Source organism: Trichosurus vulpecula, chromosome 5 (assembly GCF_011100635.1).
Source record: "Trichosurus vulpecula isolate mTriVul1 chromosome 5, mTriVul1.pri, whole genome shotgun sequence".
NCBI classification, from domain to species: Eukaryota; Metazoa; Chordata; class Mammalia; order Diprotodontia; family Phalangeridae; genus Trichosurus; species Trichosurus vulpecula.
In genome coordinates, this window is record NC_050577.1 from 248,929,045 (window position 1) to 248,948,091 (window position 19,047).

General features: G+C 39.4%; 1 protein-coding gene across 2 annotated transcripts in view; it reads left to right on the top strand.

Annotated features, from left to right (window-relative positions):
* The window catches only part of PTPRB (protein tyrosine phosphatase receptor type B), a 165,442-nt gene that overhangs the window by 126,232 nt on the left and 20,163 nt on the right, over positions 1-19,047 (top strand). For both annotated transcript variants that reach the window (XM_036759249.1, XM_036759250.1), the window contains 7 exons: positions 307-456; positions 4,242-4,485; positions 10,962-11,068; positions 13,830-13,929; positions 18,178-18,261; positions 18,369-18,386; positions 18,865-18,946. In XM_036759249.1, the coding sequence (XP_036615144.1) occupies positions 307-456; positions 4,242-4,485; positions 10,962-11,068; positions 13,830-13,929; positions 18,178-18,261; positions 18,369-18,386; positions 18,865-18,946 (785 nt within the window). The remainder of the gene's footprint in view (positions 1-306; positions 457-4,241; positions 4,486-10,961; positions 11,069-13,829; positions 13,930-18,177; positions 18,262-18,368; positions 18,387-18,864; positions 18,947-19,047) is intronic.

A 19,047-nucleotide genomic window follows, 5' to 3' on the forward strand; every position in this document is an offset into this window, starting at 1 on the left:
GACCTGTGTGAGTTGGTGCTTTGTTCAAAATACCCCTTTTGTGGATCTGATGGGAGCTACAGAGTATCACTCAATGAAGCAACTCCAAGGATTCCTGCTGAGAAATCACCTCTTTTGTTACCTTCAATGCACCACTAGAATGTCACTTCTCCTGCCCATTTTTCTACTAAAGAGGGTAGATGTTTGGTGATTGCAAACAGCATAGGAACCAAAATAATTTGGGCTCAGTTGGATTGGCTGTGATTCTGATTTCAGAGGCTTCTGCATGGCATTCTCACACCCTCTTTATTCCTCATCCTCATCCAGGCCCTCCTCCTCCACCTCCGCATATTCGTGTGAATAAAAAGGATGTGCTAATTAGCAAGTCTTCCATCAACTTTACTTTCAACTGCAGCTGGTTCAGTGATACCAATGGGGCCGTGAAATACTTTACAGTAGTGGTGAGAGAGGCCGATGGTAAGTTTCAAGAATTAACAATACTGTAATTCACTGAAATGCTTTCCCAGAGAAACCATAGACTGTCCTCTGATGATTTTAAATGAAAAAGGGGACAGTTTTTTTTTTTAGGGACAGGGTACTTAGGTACAACTCTTTTAGGGATAGGAGCATTAACTAAAGGAATACTCAAGGGTGCTCCCAGCTTCATGATTCTATTGTTTTTCGAATTTAATACTGAGATGTCATTGCTCACTGATTTGTCCGGGTCATTTAGAAATGGGGCAAAATACCATTGCCATGAAGGGTAGTGTAATAACAAAGCTATTTCCATATCACAATAGATCACTAGAAATAATGTACTTTCTTGTGCCAGTTAAAACAAAATATTATGAGTAATTCTAGGCCAAAAAAAGTTTCTATGATGCTTTGTGCATTTAAAGTCCCTCTCGGTAATGGGTGTGTTTTAGAAGAGGAGCATTAAATTCTTCACCCCTCTCAGGGGATCAGGAGTGAGAGAGAGAGAGAGAGACAGAGACAGAGACAGAGACAGACAGAGAGACAGAGAAAAGAAAGAGAAAGAGAGAGAGAGAGAGAGAGAGAGAGAGAGAGAGAGAGAGAAAAATAGAGAGAGAGACTACCAGAGTACCATAGAGAATCTATTTAATCTCTAACTAGTTCCTAGTATTCAATTTCTGCAAACGTAACACCTAGCTAAATATTTTAGAATATCCATGTGAGTAGTCCCTCCTTAGACATATGTTATAAACCCTCGGTTTGTTGGTAGATGATTTTTATAAGTTGTTGTGGCTAAAAAATAATAATAATAATAATAATTAAAATCATCACTTAATGGAGATCGACCCCCTTCTATGGTTGAGTTCTGACTCTGACTTCAAATCCCTTAGAGACTTAACTGAATTCCTCCTTCTGTAGAAGCCCCTTCCCCCTCCCTCACTCGATACTAATGCCCACCCCCTTTGAGATAACCTCCTATTTACACTGTATTTATCTTGTGTGTGTATGTATATATATGCAGATATATATATATATATATATATATATACATACCTACATATAAATATGACTTTTTGTATATTGTCTCCACCATTAGAAAATAAGTTCCTTGAGGGCAGAGCCTGTGTTTTTATTTTTCCTTGTATTCTTATTGTTTAGGACATAGTCATCACTTAATAAATGCTTGTTGACTGACTAACTGATCCTTGAAGGACAGAAGCTATCCATTGCTAGTCCCAAAGCCTTTCCAAGGCCTACCAGAGCTTGTACTCCACTCCCATAGTTTTTGAGAACCCCCAGAGCACAATAAAATATCAATCAGTCAATAAGCATTTATTAAGTATCTACTATGTACCATCCTATACTATGCTAATCACTAGAACATGGGCTAAGCATCAGAATAGGACTTTAGTAAAAGAGCAACATACTAATTAAATTAAAATTCTACTCCCAAAATGACAATAGTCATAGGCAACCTGAAATTCCTTTGTGCAGAATTAAGCAAACCATCCATTAAATGTGTTCCTTTTTATTTTTTTTTTGGCTTTATACAAGTCCATTCATGCAGTTGTCCCTGATCCCTGCTCTTTCTATAACAGACATACTCACTTCACCCAAGTTGTTTTTCAGAGGGGGAAAATTCTATTAAATATCCAGTTTTCCTTTGTATTAAGGCTATCTTAACTTTGTATACTCCTTAACCATTCTTGATGGCTTTGACCAATGTTGGGGAAGAAAACCAGCACCTCCGCAGAGAGGCATCTTGTTATGTGGAAAGAACATTGGATCTGGTCAGAGGACAAGAGGCCAAACCTGCTTCTGCTACTTAATTCGTGTTTAGCCTTGGGCCAGTCATGTGGCTTCTCTGGCCTCAGTCTCCTCATTTGTAAAGTGAAGAGTTTAAACTAAATGGCCTCCAAGTTCTTTTCCAATTCTAAATCTATGACTGGGATTCTGGAAGAAGTTTGGGCTAAAGAAGATTTTTAGACTCATTAGGAACCAAACTCCTTAATGCAGAAGACTCTTTTATTGTTAAGCTAAATAATTGCAAATGGAGAATACATCTGGCAGAGGTACTATAATATTAGTCAGGCCCTAATATTCTTGATGTACTCGTTAAATTCCCTAATTCCTGACAAAACAGAAGCTTGAAAAAAAAAAGCCCACAGTCAGCATAGCCTTTCCAACACTGCCATCCTTATGGACTGGATTTTAATTCCCATAGTCAACTCTGAGTTATCTATGTCAATGGAGAAGAGCAATAGTCCAAATAATCCAAAGCTTCAGACAAACTCAAAGCTATTTGTATAACCTAATATATGTTTGCATTCTGTGGGACAAATCCCATTTTAACTAATGTATAATAAAACTATTTTCCAATCTCCTGTTAATAGCACCCATTTTGATGCAACAAAATTATGGAGTTACCCAGTAGGATCATTTGGATCTCCCACCTTCCCCCATCAACTGTAAACAGTGTCTGACCTGCATAATATATGTGTTTATCTGTGTGTGCGTGTGTGTATGCATCCATATATATGCAGATTTATTCTCCTAATTATAATATTATAGAGAAGCAGTGTGACTTAGAAGGTGGAAAGCTGGCCTCAAAGCCAGGAAGACCTGGGTTCAGATTTCACACATAAAGACCTTGGACAAATTTAAATCTATCAGTCAGTACTCTAGGTAGCTCTCTAAGACCATCAGTTGCAGAGACTGAATTGGTAGAGGGAGATAGTTCACCTGCTATAAAGCAATGAAATCACAGTACCTATCCCTATCCATAAATATAATGCTGTTTATTAATTATCTATTGCTTAAGCTAACATCAAAATAAGTTTGCATTGACAAAATAATCAGGGAGGGGATTATTGAAGGGATTGGGCATTAGGTGGTGGGAAGACATAGGGCAAGAATTTAAATTTTCTGTAGTTTGCAGTTGAGAATTAATCTTGTAAAGACTAGGTGTTAACTTATATGGGGGTAGGGGTGGGGTGTAGATAGGCATGAAGCTTTGGTGACAGACATAATCCTTCCTAGTTCCTTCCCATAAAACATTTAATGTCTCCTTTGCCATATGGGTTTCCTTAATAGCTGGCAGGAGCCACTGACATATACCAGTAACTCTCAGCCTCTTAAAGTTGGTGCCCCATCGGTATTATTTTGAGTTCAATAATCTTCTCTCATTCCACTTGTAGAACTACAGTTGGCATTTATTTTATATTTGAGGAAAATCAAATTAAACTTGAAAAGAATTTCATAGAACTCTTGTTGATCCCTGGGGCTATCATGCTCCAGGCAGAGCCCTAGGGTGGAGCAAGTAGAGCTTTGCTCCAGGGTGTGGAAATATAGAAGGTACTTCCTGAACTTGAACTGGTAGAAACAATGGAGCTTACCAACTAGTTACTTAAAATAGGAAGCTACTATTGATGGCTCACTTCCTCCATGTAACCACACCCCAGGCGAGCTAACCTAGTTCCATCTTCTAGAAGGCAACTTCCACAACCCCAGGGCCTCAGCTGACTGTCACATGTATTCCAAAGCTTTAGTTCTCTCTCATTTCAAAAGCTTTATTGATACCTTTTACGTTGCTTGCGCAGGATATGAGAGCTGTTAGTTATGACTCTGCCTCTGGGATTACTGGGGGGACGGGGAGGGGAGGTAGGAAGGTGGAGGTCAGATCAAACAGGATTTGGAGCTACCTGTGCAAGGAACAAACCATTCAGAGATGTCTCCAAACCATGTTCTTTTCTCACAATACAAAACCTGTGTGCATTTCCCACTTCCAGGCAGTGATGAGCTGAAGCCGGAGCAACATCACCCCCTGCCTTCCTACTTTGAATACCGCCACAATGCCTCCATCCGGGTCTATCAGACCAACTATTTTGCAAGCAAATGCTCAGAAAGTCCTGAGATCAACTCAAAGAGTTTTAATATTAAACTTGGAGCAGAGATGGAAAGCTTGGGTGGTAAATGTGATTCCAATCAGCAAAAATTCTGTGATGGTCCCCTGAAGCCCCGCACTGCCTACAGGTGAGACAGATTGCTGTGGTTTTGCTTAGGAGACAGATAGAGAGAACATTATTATACTGGTGCTGTGCTGGCTAGGTAACTAATGGGCTAGAGTTGTTGCAGATAAATAATCTGCCAAAAGGCTCTCTGAATTTTATGGGGTGATATATAAAAGCCTGGCCCCTGCCTTGTCTCTTAAGTTCCTTCGCCATTCTAGAAATGGTACAAGTCATTCTGTGTAAAATCAAGCACTATGATTAGACTCTTCCTTCAAATCCAATTAGCTGTGGTACAGTGGTTGGACTGGGAGTCTAGGAGACCTAGGTTCAAATCCTGGCTCTGATCTCTTATTACCTGACTGACTTTGGGCAAGATATCAAACCTCTCTGAGCCCCAGTTTCGTCACCTATGAAGATGAAGGCAATCTACTAGATGATCTGTAAAAATTCTTTTTGGGCATCTAGAGTTCTGAGCTTGGAAGTCAGGAAGCCCTGAGTTCAAAACCAGCCTCAGATACTTACCAGCTGTGTGACCCTGGGCAAGTCACTTCACCTTCTTTGCCTCACTTTTCTCATTTGTAAAAGGAGCTGGAAAAGGAAGTAGCAAACTACTCCAGTACCTTTGCCAAGACAACCACAGAAATCACTTAACCTTCTTTGCCTCAGTTTTCTCATCTGTAAAATGAGCTGGAGAAAGAAATGGCAAACCACTCCATTATCTTTGCCAAGAAAACCCCAAATGGGGTCATGAAGAGTCAGACATGACCAAACAACAACAACAAAAGGTTTCTTCCAAGTCTAGAATTATGATCTTATGATCCATCATATTTTAATGGAAAATTTCATTCTGTTCTTTCTGCTTCTGATTGCACAAAAAAAAATGAGTTTGTGGATTTTTAAAAATGGAAATAAGCCTAATTTGATTTTTAGTTTGAGTTTGCTGATGAATTCAAATGCATTTTATTTTCCACTTAAAATCAGGGCAGATTCAAAGTTAAATTTGTTTACTTCAGTAGCAGAGGGGTATGGTGCACTTGGAGTCAGGAGACCTGGTTTTAAGTCCTTCTATATTTCCTTAGGTCAAATTACTTAATCTCTCTCAGCCTCAGTTAAATCAGTAAGCATTTTAGTAAGCACCTACTATGTGCCAGGCACTCCACTGAGCACCAGGGATACAGAGAAAGTATAAAGGCAGTCCCTGCCCTCAAGGAGCTTATAATCTAATGGAGGGGTTCACAATCTAATGAGTCCCCCAGCTGTTAAAAAGAAAAAAAGAGGATTCTTCTTTACAACTTGACTGTTGTGAAAATGAGTTTAATGTGAAGGTATATGTAGAACCTATATCGGATCGCATGCTGTCTTGGGGGGTGGGGAAAGGGAGGGGGAGAAAATTTGGAACTCAAAAACATGTGGAACTGAGTGTCATAAACTAAAAATAAAAAAGAAATTTTAAAAAAAAGAAAAAGGAGTGGCAGAGGAGTAGAGGAGGGATGAAAATACTTGGATTGCTTACTTTCATGAGTAGTTGTGAGGAAAAGGCTTTGTAAAGCTTAAAGCATTGTAGAAAAGTCAGTTATTAGCAGTGTTATTATTCCAAAGACAGTTCCAGAAAGACTGCAGTGCCTTCCGTTCCAGTTCAGTAACCATGAAGTAGTTCATAAATGCAATGTAGCTCCGTGGTAGCAGGGGGGTATCCACACTAAACTTAACCTTTGCTTCTGCCATCTCAGGCTAAAGAGTCTATCAGGTATTCTTTGCATTGAGACCAGCACTGGTTGAACGCTGTTTGCTTCCTTCTCAGACTAAGCTGCCCTCACCCCAAATCTCATACAGAGAACAATAATGGCTGGCATTGGTGTGGCGCTTAGCCCTTTCCTCACAGCAGCTCTGAGAGTAAATCATTGTCTTCATTTGTCACTTGCACACAGCGACACAGCTTAAATGCGTGGTAGAACCAAAACTTAGACTCAGGAAAATCTTCCATAGGGAGTTTATTCAGTATACCAGGGAGCCAAATCCCAGATCTCTTAAAAATTATTTTTTTTTGTTTCAAAACCAACCATATTTCCCAATATAGACTTCCTTCTTCTTCTCTTACCATTCCCTAACTGTCTCCTACAACAAAGAATTTAAGGCGGGTGGGGAGGAAGGCAATTGAGCAAAACTAAGAAATCAACAATGTCTGACATTATGTGTAGTCTTTGACAACCATGTACTCCCCCCTCTGCCAACAAGGAAGGGAGGCAAGTTCTCATATCTCTTCTTGGAAGCCAAGTTTGGTCATTATAATTTGGCAGCATTCAATTTCAGTTGTTTTGTGGTTGTTCTTTCCATTTACACTGTTGTCCTCACTACTTTGCATCAGTTCATTCAGGTCATCCCTTCTTTCCCCATATTCATCTTATTCATTATTTCTTATAGCTCAGTAATGTCCCATTATGGTCTTGAATCCATAGTTGGTTTAAGCCATTCCCCATTCAATGGGGCCACCTACTTTGTTTCCAATTCTTTGCTACCATCAAAAAAAGTACTGGTATGAGTATTCTAGTGTGTATGAAGCCTTTCTTTTCATCTTTGGCCTCCTTGGAGTATACCATTCAAAGAGGGAATCTCTCCGGCCTATAGGTCTCTTAGCATTTGGGGGATGTGGGTGTAGTACATCTGTTATCCTCACTTTGTGACTGGGCCAGCTCCTTTTCCGTCACACTTCTCTTTGATTTTATCTTCTACTCCCACTTCTTGAAAAATACATCTGTCCATTGTCCTTTGGGTGATATAAAATTTTCCTTCCTCAGGGGTCATAGTAACCCATGATCCATAGCAATAGCATTGACAGAAGAACACCCATATTTTGCTTTATTTATTTATTTATTTTAAATGAGGTTTTGTTAAAGGGCGAATGAAGCTTCAGGTTTTTCAAAGTATTACTGTTTCCCAAACGAAATCCAGCCTGTTGTCTCCCTTCTATTCAATTCTAATGCCAAAGCTGAATATATTTGTTTTTTCATAATAATATAATAATTTATATGTTTACACACTTTATCCATTTCTATACGGCAGCTTTTCTGTAACTACTGAGTTTATATTGTCTGCATGTGGACACACATGCACACACACACACTCACACACACACACACACACGCAAAACCCATCCTAACCAGTTAGCTAAATCAATATAGATTGCTGAGGAGAATGGATTACTTAATTGATTTCCTAATGACTTACATTAAATCTAGTGTTATTTCTTCAGGACAGAACAAGTCTAAGACTATTTCTGCGGTTCTCTATCCACGGATTGTAAATCAGATGATCTTAGAGCTGAAAGAGCATCAGTGGTTATTTCAGCCAACCTCCTACCTAATTCAAGCATTTCTATCCCAGTTCACAACTCCACTCCATGTAGATACTTCTCATTTGTATCAGCCTCAGTGCTTAATACAATGCCTGGCTGCTGCTGTTTTTTTAGGAATTCAAATTAAATTAAATTAAATTAAATGTTAAAATAAAAATTTATCTTGTATATAGCTTGCTTCATGTATATTTATTTGCATGTTATCTCCCTTGTTGGATCATAAGATCCTTGGGGGGAGACATTGTCATTTACCTCTTTTTATATCCCTAGCACTTAGCAGAATGTCTGGCATATAGGAGGTGCTTAATAAATGTTTATTAATTGAGTGGTGGCTATAATAGATACTTAATAAAAAATGCTGTTGAATTGATGAGGCAACCCTTTTCATCATTGTTTGTTTCTTGGGTAGTTAGAAGATGATTTCTTATGATGAGCCAAACTCTGCCACCCTGTAACTTCCACTTAGGTTCTTCCATATGGGACAGCAGAGGACTTTTCTCCAAATCATCATGTTTGAAGACAGCCATCAAGACTCTCCTTCCTGCCTTAGCCAAGCTGAGAGGAAATAGTTGTATTGAAAAAGGCACTGGATAGACAATCTGCCTCTGCCAGTTATAAGCTATATGATTTCAACAAGTTACATTTTAATTTCCCCATTGACAGAATGACCGTGATAAATAATATGGTCTCACTCCTAGGACTATTTTGAAATGATCAATAGGATAGAAATTGCTAGACCCGGGGTCAGGAGATCTGGGCTCGAATCCCCTCACAGAGATGAGTTTTGTGGACGTGCTCAAAGATTCTATTTCCTTATCTGAAAAATGGGGCTAATAATACTTGTCCTTCCTCACAGGATGGTTTCAAACAAAAGAAATCTAATCTCTCTTTCACATAATGCACCTTCCAATACTGAAGGGATCTATTATATCCTCCCCTATATCTTCTCTTTTCCATCCCCAGTTCTTTCAACTATTCTGCTGGTGCAGTTTCAAGGCCTTCATCATCTCAGTCATCCTCTCCTGGACTCTTTCCAGCTTGTCAATGTCCTTCCTAAAATGTGTCACCCTAGCACCGAACAGATGTGGTCTGACCAGGGCAGAGTTGAGTTAGGGGTGACAGAGGAACATCTAACTGGAAATTTCAGCAGCCAGTTGGAAGTACATGGCTAGAAAACTGACTTGGAAGCATTTCAATAAAAAAAAGACATGCCAAAAAAAGGGGAAAAAATCTGGTGGTTTTTAGTGAAGCCAAAATGTGATACAGCTGCTAAAAAAAATAAGCTGCATTAAAAGAAGCTCAGTAACTAGACCACAGGAAGTCATAATCCCTTTACTCTGGGATGGTTAGACCACAACTGAGCAGTGTGTTCATTTCTGGGAACCTCATTTTAAGAAGAATATTGGCAAATTAGAGAGCACTCAGAGGAGGTTGGGCCAGGATGGTGAGGGATCTGGAAACCATGTGACAGAGGGGAATGATTGAAGAAAATATGGCGGTTGGAAGCTCCTATTTGTCTAACACTTTAAGATTTACAAATAACTCCCAGTAATACTGTACTTTAACATTGGCAAAGTACCTTGCTCAAAACCCCCAGGGGCCAACCATAGGAACAATGGCTGGAAGTTGGGGCAAGTCAAATTTAGGCTGATTGTAAGGAAATACTTGCTATTCTTTAAAGGCATCATGAGAGGAATGGGGCTGCTTCAGGAGGCATTGAGTCCTCCCTCACATCTGGCAAAGTCTAAATGACAATAAAAATGACATTTTTGTCTCCAGCATTAGACTCTAAGCCTCTTAAGAGCAGGGACTATCTTTTGCCTTACTAAAATAAATATAATATATATATATATATATATAAATATATATAATATAATATATATATATAAATATCCCTAACACTCACTCTTAATAGTAGGCACTTAATACATATTTATTGACTGACTGACTTGCTGAGATGTCATATAGAGGAATTTCTTGTCAAGTACGGGTTGGACTAGGTGGCCTTTGAGGTCCCATCCAACTCTGAGATTCTGAGATTCTGTCTTAAACCAAATTCATTATCTTTTCCCCTCTCTGACTCTACAATTCCACTTTCTATTAATAGTACCATTATTCCTCTTGTCCATTAATCATCTTTGACTCATACCTCCTTTTCCCCCAATGTCCAGTCAGTCACTAAATCTTGCTGATTCTTCCTCTGTAAGCTCTCTCACATCTCTCTCATGTTCTCCATCCCTACTACTACTATCTTTCTCTTGATCCTTACCACTCCCAATCTGGACTATTAGCATAGTCCCTTAAATGATCTCCCTACTTCCATTCCCTCTGCCTCTAATCCGCTGCTGTATTAATGTTCCTAAAAATCTCTAATATCTCCCCATTACCTGAAGGATAAAATGTGAACTTCTCAACCCAAGGATGCAAGGCTATCCATAATCCATCATATATGCATTTCTCTATCCTCTCTCAATATTATAAACCCTCTCCTCCAGTTACCCTGATCTATTCATTGTCCAACCTCTATACTAGCGCCTAGTGCAATGCCTGGCACATGGTAGGTATTAATAAATATTTGTTGCTACTCCTACCATCCTGGATTGCCTTTCTCCTTCCTCCTTTTATGGGCTTTAACAATTTTGTGATCATGTACTATCTTCCCAAATAAAGTATAAGCCCCTCAAAAGCAGAGACTCTTTATCTTCACCACTTATCACAATGTATATAATAGGTATATAATAGGCAATCAATGTCTGCTGCTGCTGCTGCTGCTGATGATGATGATGAAGGAAATAAGGAGCTTTTAAAATGCATAATTCATGCAAACAAATAGGAAGAAAGCCATTAATGAATTGGATGCTTTATTTCCATCTAAATTGTTTTCAACTATTTTTCCCTGTGTTCAGCCTCAGATCTGCACTATCAGAAACATGTCATTAGTAGTGATTTATTGGTTCCCCATTACCATCTTTGATGGGTCCAGAGAAGATTCTCACTAGAAGGTTGGATACCAGGCAATGTGATGAGTCCAGATTATCTCATGAAGTATGGAGGGATTCCTAGTTATGTCACTGGAGGGGAGGAGGTCCCATACCAGTTAAATCACAGATATATCCAAGTATCAAATAAATTTCTTTTCTTTTCAGAATCAGTATTCGAGCCTTCACTCAGTTATTTGATGAGAACCTGAAAGAATTTACAGAGCCACTGTTCTCAGATACATTTTTCTCTTTGCCCATCACTACTGAATCAGGTAAGATTAACTTTCTCTGAACATTGATACTTCAACCTTACCATAAAAATATCATCTGCTAACCCTAAGTGCTCTGTAAGGATATCTAGTGAATTAATTTATTTAGGGAATTCCTTAGCCATTTAATTTTTAATCTCAAAAATCGAAGCATGGGTGAAATTGAAAGGAGATTAGGATGGTCTGCACTTAAAGGGAAAGATAAAGATTAGTATTCATCAGTTTAGAAAGCTGAGGACAATGAAAGCATATGATAAAAGTATATGAAAGAGGTATGAGTAGTCTGACTTTCTATAGTCACTTACCAAATCCTAGGAGCCTAGTACTGGGAATAAACCCTTTGATGTGTGGAAGGAAATATTGTAAAAGGAAGAGCTTCCTTAAGGAGTAGGAAGCAAATGTAACTTCAAGAAGGCTTCAGATCAGTTCATAAAAGATATTTTAAGTGCTTTAATAAAGGGAACTTTGGAATATCTGGGGCAATTCCCTAATCTCTAGGAGAAAAATGGTATATTCTTAGAAAAAGCATTCCCTGGGGGTAGCTAGGTGGCACAGTGAGTAGAGCACCAGCCCTGGAGTCAGGAGGATCTGAGTTCAAATTTGGCCCCAGACACTTGACACACTTACTAGCTGTGTGACCTTGGGCCAGTCACTTAATCCCAATTGCCCTGCCTTCCCCCCTCCAAAAAAAAAGAAAGAAAGAAAAAGCATTCCCTGGTACTATGGTCAGAGGCAGAATCATGGGCTAGATGAGTCTGGTCTGACCAAGCAGCATTTCTTATATTCCTTTATCCACTTATGCATTTGGACCCACCTTTAAATATAGTGTCACAGAGTTAGAAGAGAGCTCAAGAAGGCTTTTATTTCAGTCCTTAGATCAACTAAGACATCCAGAATGAACTACACAGATTATTGTCTGATTCTTCAGCTTAAATCAGGGGAGGAGATTGTTATAGCTCTTCTCTGAAATCAGTCTCACATTACTAATTCAGGAAGTCCTTTTCAGTGTCTAACCTGGTTCTCCCTTGTTGCAATTGGAGGTTGTTTCCTTCTGTTTATAACTCTTAGAAAATGACTCAGCATCACAGGCCCCAGTGGCTATTTATGCCAAATACAGAGATAATCACCTTACTATTCAATTCTACATGGGGATTAGAATGAAGCTAAGAGGATTTGGACATGTTTGCTATAATTTAATGTTAAGGAAGAACTTTGTAAATACATTTTTCCTATTTGGAATATTTTTATTTGATAAAAAAAGAACACATGTGGCTTGGGAAATGAAGATGGTAGAAATCATTTGTATACAAAGAACCTTGGCTTTGCCACTAGCTGTATAGCCTGGAACTTCAGTTTCCTTATCTTTAAAATGGGGCAAATATTACCTTTCCTACCAACTTAATGGAGTGGTCGAAGGGTACATGCCATTCATTATTTAAAAAAAAAACAAAACCAAAGTCGAAGGCCTAAAATACCTACTTTGAAAATCATTATTCACAAGTCATTATTCAAAAGTTATTATTCATATAGCCATTCTTAATGCTCGCTGATAGTGGAGGGAAAGAGTCCTCTCCCCATTTACTAGGTTTACAAAAGCGCTGTTTCTGTGTATCACTTTTCATTTGTAGATTGTGAACCAATTGCTTTTCTAGTGTTTACAAACTACGTACTTTGACTCAAAATACTTCAGGGACTGATAATTTCATCAATATGTTTGCTCCTCCTCCCAATTCCTCTACAACTTTGTCAGAGGGTCTTTGAGAGTTGGTATGGCTGGAAAATTCAACAACCTATGGCCAACCCAGTGACAAACCACTCCCTTTTTAGCTTGATGAGTCCTTGGAAAACAGGAGGTGGGAGGGGAAAAAACATTTGTATCGCACCTACTATGTGCCAGGCAGTGTGCTAAGTACTTTTAGGAAACTGAGGAAAATAGGTAAAATGGCTTGCTTGAGGGTCACACAGTTAGGAAGTGTCTGAAATCAGATTTGAACTCAAGTTTTCCTGACTCCAGGCACAGCACTCTATCCGCTTCCCCACCTAGCAGCCCCTAACAGGTGTGCAGTCCATCACCAGGTCCATAACTGAAGTCTTTCTAGCTTTCTTTGGAACCCATCAGAATGTGCATTCCACTGGAGTAGTGTTTGAGAACCCAAGTAATGTCCACGGTAAAACATCAAAATAGGTATCTATGGAAATGACAAACTACATAGGCTACACTGAATGTTGGCATTTATCCCAAAGACCTCTGAATTCAAACATACCTTGCTTCTAAACTTAAAAATCTGTAGCCAGCCTCAAAATGACCCATCTGTTGGTTACCATAATGGTTCTAGCTAGAATAAGTCCTTTTCATCTGTTTGTTTAGACACAGAGAGACAGTGTTGATAGGTTGGGAACGTGTTGGCATTGGGGTCAGAAAATCATATTCACATCTTGCCTCTGACACTTACCAGCAGGGTTACTGTGGGCAAATGATAACCTCTCAGTGTCTTAAGCAGCTTTCTAGGACATGTCTCACTCAGCCACAGATTGTGATCTGTGTTGGTAAGAGGGTGTTGCCACCTTGGGTTTTGCTTATGTCGTGAAATCATAGACCTTCCCAATATTCACAGGCTTAAACCATGGGTACAGGTACATTTTCCAATCTCTCTATCTGAAATGCAAAATTTCCTCTGGAGAGAGGAATTGAATTGCTCCCTATTGTTTTCCTTGAAGTAATTCCCACATTGGGCTCTGTTTTGTTTCATTTGATTTCTTGTAGAGCCTTTATTTGGAGTTATTGAAGGAGTGAGTGCTGGATTGTTCCTAATCGGCATGCTGGTGGCGGTCATTGCCTTATTTATCTGTAGACAGAAAGTGAGGTAGGTACAGAATCCCCTTTCTAGACTTTGTCTTACAAACACTGACATTCAATTTTAAATGAGTTTTCACTTGACAAAAAAAAAGATTTTTTAAAATTTCAGCTAGCTTAAACCCTCTTTGTGCCTCAATAAATGGGACAAATAAAATACAACCTCCTTATCTTGGCATTCAAAGTCCTTCATAACCTGGTTCCAATTCTATCTGACCCCATTCCTCCTCACATACTCATCAAACTTTATCATATTTCATTGCATACATCCCATACCTTCCCATATCTCTATGTATATGTGTGAGTGTGTCTGTGTGTGCGTGTGTATGCACATACTCATATACAATATAGATATACACATACATGTGTATATTCATACACATGTAAATATATGTATGTATGTATAAGTATATATAATATTATATATAATATTTTCATATTTTATGGAGAAGAGAAAGGGTTGGAGAGGGAGGGAAAGAGAAGAAGAGAGGGAGGGAGGGCGAGAGAGAGAGAGAGAGAGAGAGAGAGAGAGGTCTTAAGCTTTAATAGCTTAAAACTGCATTAAGATTTTTGGAACACTGTGTGTGTATGTATATATTTATATGTGTGTATGTATATATGTATGTGTGTCTGTGAGTGTGTGTGTGTATATATCTCTTGGTCACAGCATATCCTTGTCCTGAAAATAGCCTCTTTTTTTCTCCTCCTCCCAACCACCATCTCTGCCTCTTGACATCTCTCCTATCATTCAGTACCCAGCTCAAATGCCATCTCTTTGATGCACACCCCCAACCCCATTCCCCAGCTGAAAGTAGTTTCTACTTAGTCTGATCTGAACTTTATATTCTTCTCACACTTTTCCATATTCTAATGTGTATTTTGATCATCTTTCACCTTATCATATCTCCTCTAATAGATTGTAAGTTTCTTGAAGACAAGGGCTATGTTTTGTTCATCTCTCTGTTCTACTCAGTGCCTAGCAGAGAGGATTTCACATACTAGTAGGAGCTTCATTAATGTTTGTTGGATGAAAAAAGAAAAAGGAAAATGGAGTGTAATTTCCCATCATCTTTATGTTTTCTAATGCTGAAAATCGCAAATCTTATTCATATCTCTAATGCTGGGAAAGTGGAATCCCCATGTTTCAGCCTCTTTTCTGCCCTATTTTAATTCTCCTCTCCTCAATAAACACTGTAGTCCAACTGATCTGAACCACACCCTAGTTTCATCTTTCCATTCTTTCCTCCATGCAGTGCAGGCTTTTCCATGCACCTTGAACATACGGTTTCCTCATCTCTGCCTGACGAAACATCTACCTTCCTTTGAGGCCAAATCCAAGTGCCACCATCACCAAGAAACTTGTCTTGATCCATCCCCTAATTAAATGTTCTCTCTCCCATATCTTATTTTGTATAAACATTTTGTCTGCTCTCTCCTTTGCCCTTGTCCTATTCCGCTTTGTATCATGATTGCTTAGGCACAGGTTTCATCTTTCCATTAGGTAAGGACTTTGTTCTTTAAACCCCTAGGACCCAGCACAATGCCTTGTGCAGAATAGAACTTTTATAAATGTTGGGTGAATGGCATTGAATTGTTTAGTCTCTTTTAGTCTGGAATAAGTCTTTGGGGTCAGGAACTAAAAGTTCTTGTTTGATTCAATTTCTTGAGGTCATTTCCAGCTCCACGATCTATGATTCTAGGAACTGTTTGCATAGAGCTTGACATTTTCTATTCTCAATGACTTAACTGAATTGTAATTATGTTTTAAAACCACAGTTGGTCTTTGCTATTTTGTGGCTCATTGTCTGTAATTTAATTATTGGGAGTAAGGGGAGATGGAGTCACCATTAAATACCACATATTTACAATGCCAAGAATGCCAGAAATGCCATTAAATTGGGCATTTCTTTCTTATTTATTATATTTTCTCCCTTATTTCTTCCTTATATATGGAGGCACAGCAGATAGAGTTCTGAGCCTAGAGTCAACATGACCTGAGTCAAAATCTGGCTTCAAACTTTTACTAGCCCTGTGACCCAGGACAAGTCATTTAACCTGTTTGCCTCAGTTTCCCCATATGGAGATAATGACAACAGCTATCTCCTAGGGTTGTTGTGAGGATCAAATGGGATAACATTTATAACGTGCTTGGGAACCTCAAAGAACAGTGCCTGTCCCATGGTAATAAACTTTTCAATATTCTTTCCTGTTGCTATGCCTTGTTCTATATGTATTGCTTTTGTAAAGGAAGGCTCATTGAGGGAGTGAGAAGTGATTATAACCCAAATCTGGAAGCAACAAACCCTCCACTTGCACAGATTGATTCAAGAAATGGCATATACTTCTCTGTTTTTTCTTTTCTATCTGTGAAAGAGATTAAGGCAGTCTATATTTTGGCAAATGTCTAGATGAAAACCCAAGATTCAAGTCAAGCATCTATGTAGACACAATTTTACTATACCTATCTCTCTGCCTCTACTCTTTCTCTCTATCTGTCTTCTTCATCCTGCCACAAGACCCAGCTGGTCATTTCTGTTCTCTGTTCAAAAATGGAGCCACAAGACACTTCACAGTTATATTGCTGGGGTGCATTTTAAGCTATTAAATCTTAAGATGTCTTGTGCTCTCTCTCTCTCTCACTTTCTCTTTCTCTCTCTCTCTCTCTCTCTCTCTTTCTTCTTTCTCTTCTCTCTCTCTTTTTCTCTCTTTGTCTCTCTGTCTCTCTTCTTTATCTCTCTGTCTCTCTATCTTTCTTCTTTCTCTTCTCTCTCTCTCTCTCTCTCTCTTTCTGTTTTTCTTTCTGTCTCCTGAGGCCTCCAACAGTACCCTGTTTCCCCCCAAACTCTATCTCTCAGGGTTGTTGTGAGGCTCAAATGAGATATTCGTAAAGTCCTTAGCACAGCATCTGGCACATAATAGGTGCTTAATAAATGCTTATTCCTTTCCCCCTTCTGAACTTCCCTATTACCACTGAGGGCACCACTCTTCTGACAGCTGGGTTAGAAACCTCAGTATCATTAACTCTTTATTCTCAACCACTCCACAAGTACAATCTGTTGCCAAATCTTATTGCTTTTATCTCCACAGTATCTATCCTGTCATCCGCCCTTGCATAGGCACCTCCCTAATTCAGTCACTTACTATTTCTCTCCTGGAATTTTCTAGTAGCCTCCTATTTGGGCAGGTAGGTGACTCAGTGGATGGAGTGTCAGACCTGGAGTCAGGAAGACTCATCTTCCTGAGTTCAAATCTGGCCTCAGACATTTACTAGCTCTATGACCCTGGGCAAGTCACTTAACCCTGTTTGCCTCATTTCCTCATCTGTAAAATGAGCTGGAGAAGGAAATGGCAAACCACTCTAGTATCTTTGCCAAGAAAACCCCAAATGGGGTCATGAAGAGTAGGACACAACTGAAATGACTGAACAACAATGCCCTACTTGGTCTCCCTACCTCAAACCTCTCTCCATTCTGATTCATCCTCCATCCAGCTGTCAAAGTGATTTTTCCTCATCAAGTTACCTTCATGCTCAGCAAATTCCAGTGATTCCTTATTGCCTTGAAAATAACATAAAAACTCCTCTGTTCAGCATTTAAAGCTCTTTTCAACCTGTCTCCAAACTGTCTTTCCAGCCTCATTATACTATCATTCTACAAGCACTAATGAACTGCCTACTGTGTGTCAGACACTGTGCTAAGTGCTTAAGGATACAAAAACATAGCCCCTGTCCTCAGAGAGTTCATGTTCTAATAGGGGGAGACAATTTTTCCTCATTCTGCAGTCTAACCAAACTAGTATTCCTCCTGTTCCTCATGTATGGCACTCCATTCCCTGTCTCAGGCAACATGGTACACCAAAGGCACACTCACTCTTGGAGTAAGAAAGACCTGGGTTCCAGGGCCTTTAACCAATGCTGGCTTATGATCATGGACAAGTTACTTAGTGCCAGACCAGTTGCTGGTCTACATTGGTTGAGGGGAGATTCCACACTTAGAGCTTCCCACACTGATTAAATCACCTACCCCAATCTCCCCACCCACCACCCCAACCACGACCAGCCAAAAAAAATTCTATTTCTGTCTTTTCCCCCTACTATACTCTAAGATGCTAAAAGGAGGGATCATCACTTATCTAAGCTTTACATATCATCAAGTACCTAGCATTGTAAGTATACAGTAGGTGTTTAATCAACTTTCATTGCATAGAATCAAATTGGGTATGACAATCAACATAAAAGGTCTCCTCCCTTGTGTTTCAGCCATGGTCAGGACAGACCCACGGCCAGACTCAGCATCCGTAGGGATAGACCATTGTCCGTCCATCTGAACCTGGGGCAGAAAGGGTAACCCATCGTATTTTCCTCCAGATTTTACAGATGTTTTGTAAAAGCCCAATTGAAAATTTTTTTCTGGTGATTCACTCATAACGTTTTTCTTGTTTCTTTTACAGAAACCGGAGAACTTCTAGGTAAGAGAGAGGGAGGGAGAGGGGAGACAGAGAGAGAGAGAGAGAGAGAGAGAGAGAGAGAGAGACAGACAGAGAGACACAGAGAATGAAAGAAAATGAGAAAGGAGAGAGACAGAGAGAAAAAGAAAAGAGAGAAAGGAGAGACAGAGAGAAAGGAGAGACACAGAGAAAAAGGAGATAGAAAAGAGATAATGAAAGAGAGAGAAGGGAGAGACAGAGAGAGAAAAAGAAAAGAGAGACAGTTGAGGGATGAGAGAAAGAAAAAGAATGAGAGAAAAAGACAGACAGAACAGAGAAGCAAGAGAGAGACAGAGACAGAGGGGAAACAGAGACAGACAAGGAGAGAGAGAGAGAGAGAGAGAGAGAGAGAGAGAGAGAGAGCACTCCCCACCCATTAGAGTGTGTGCTTTTGAAAGATTGTTCAGAACTGGTCCCTTGTCTCAATAACAGTTTGTTGTTGTTATTGTTTTAATGATAGCCCCATAAAAGTTAATCAGTTTGAAGCACACTTCATGAAGCTACAAGCAGATTCCAACTATCTTCTCTCCAAAGAATATGAGGTAGGAATCAAGGCCAAATAGCCATCTGATTTCCAAGGCAGTAGTTTACAATCCCTTTAACCTTTCACCTGGGTTCAGATTCTGATTTTGGCTGTGAGTAA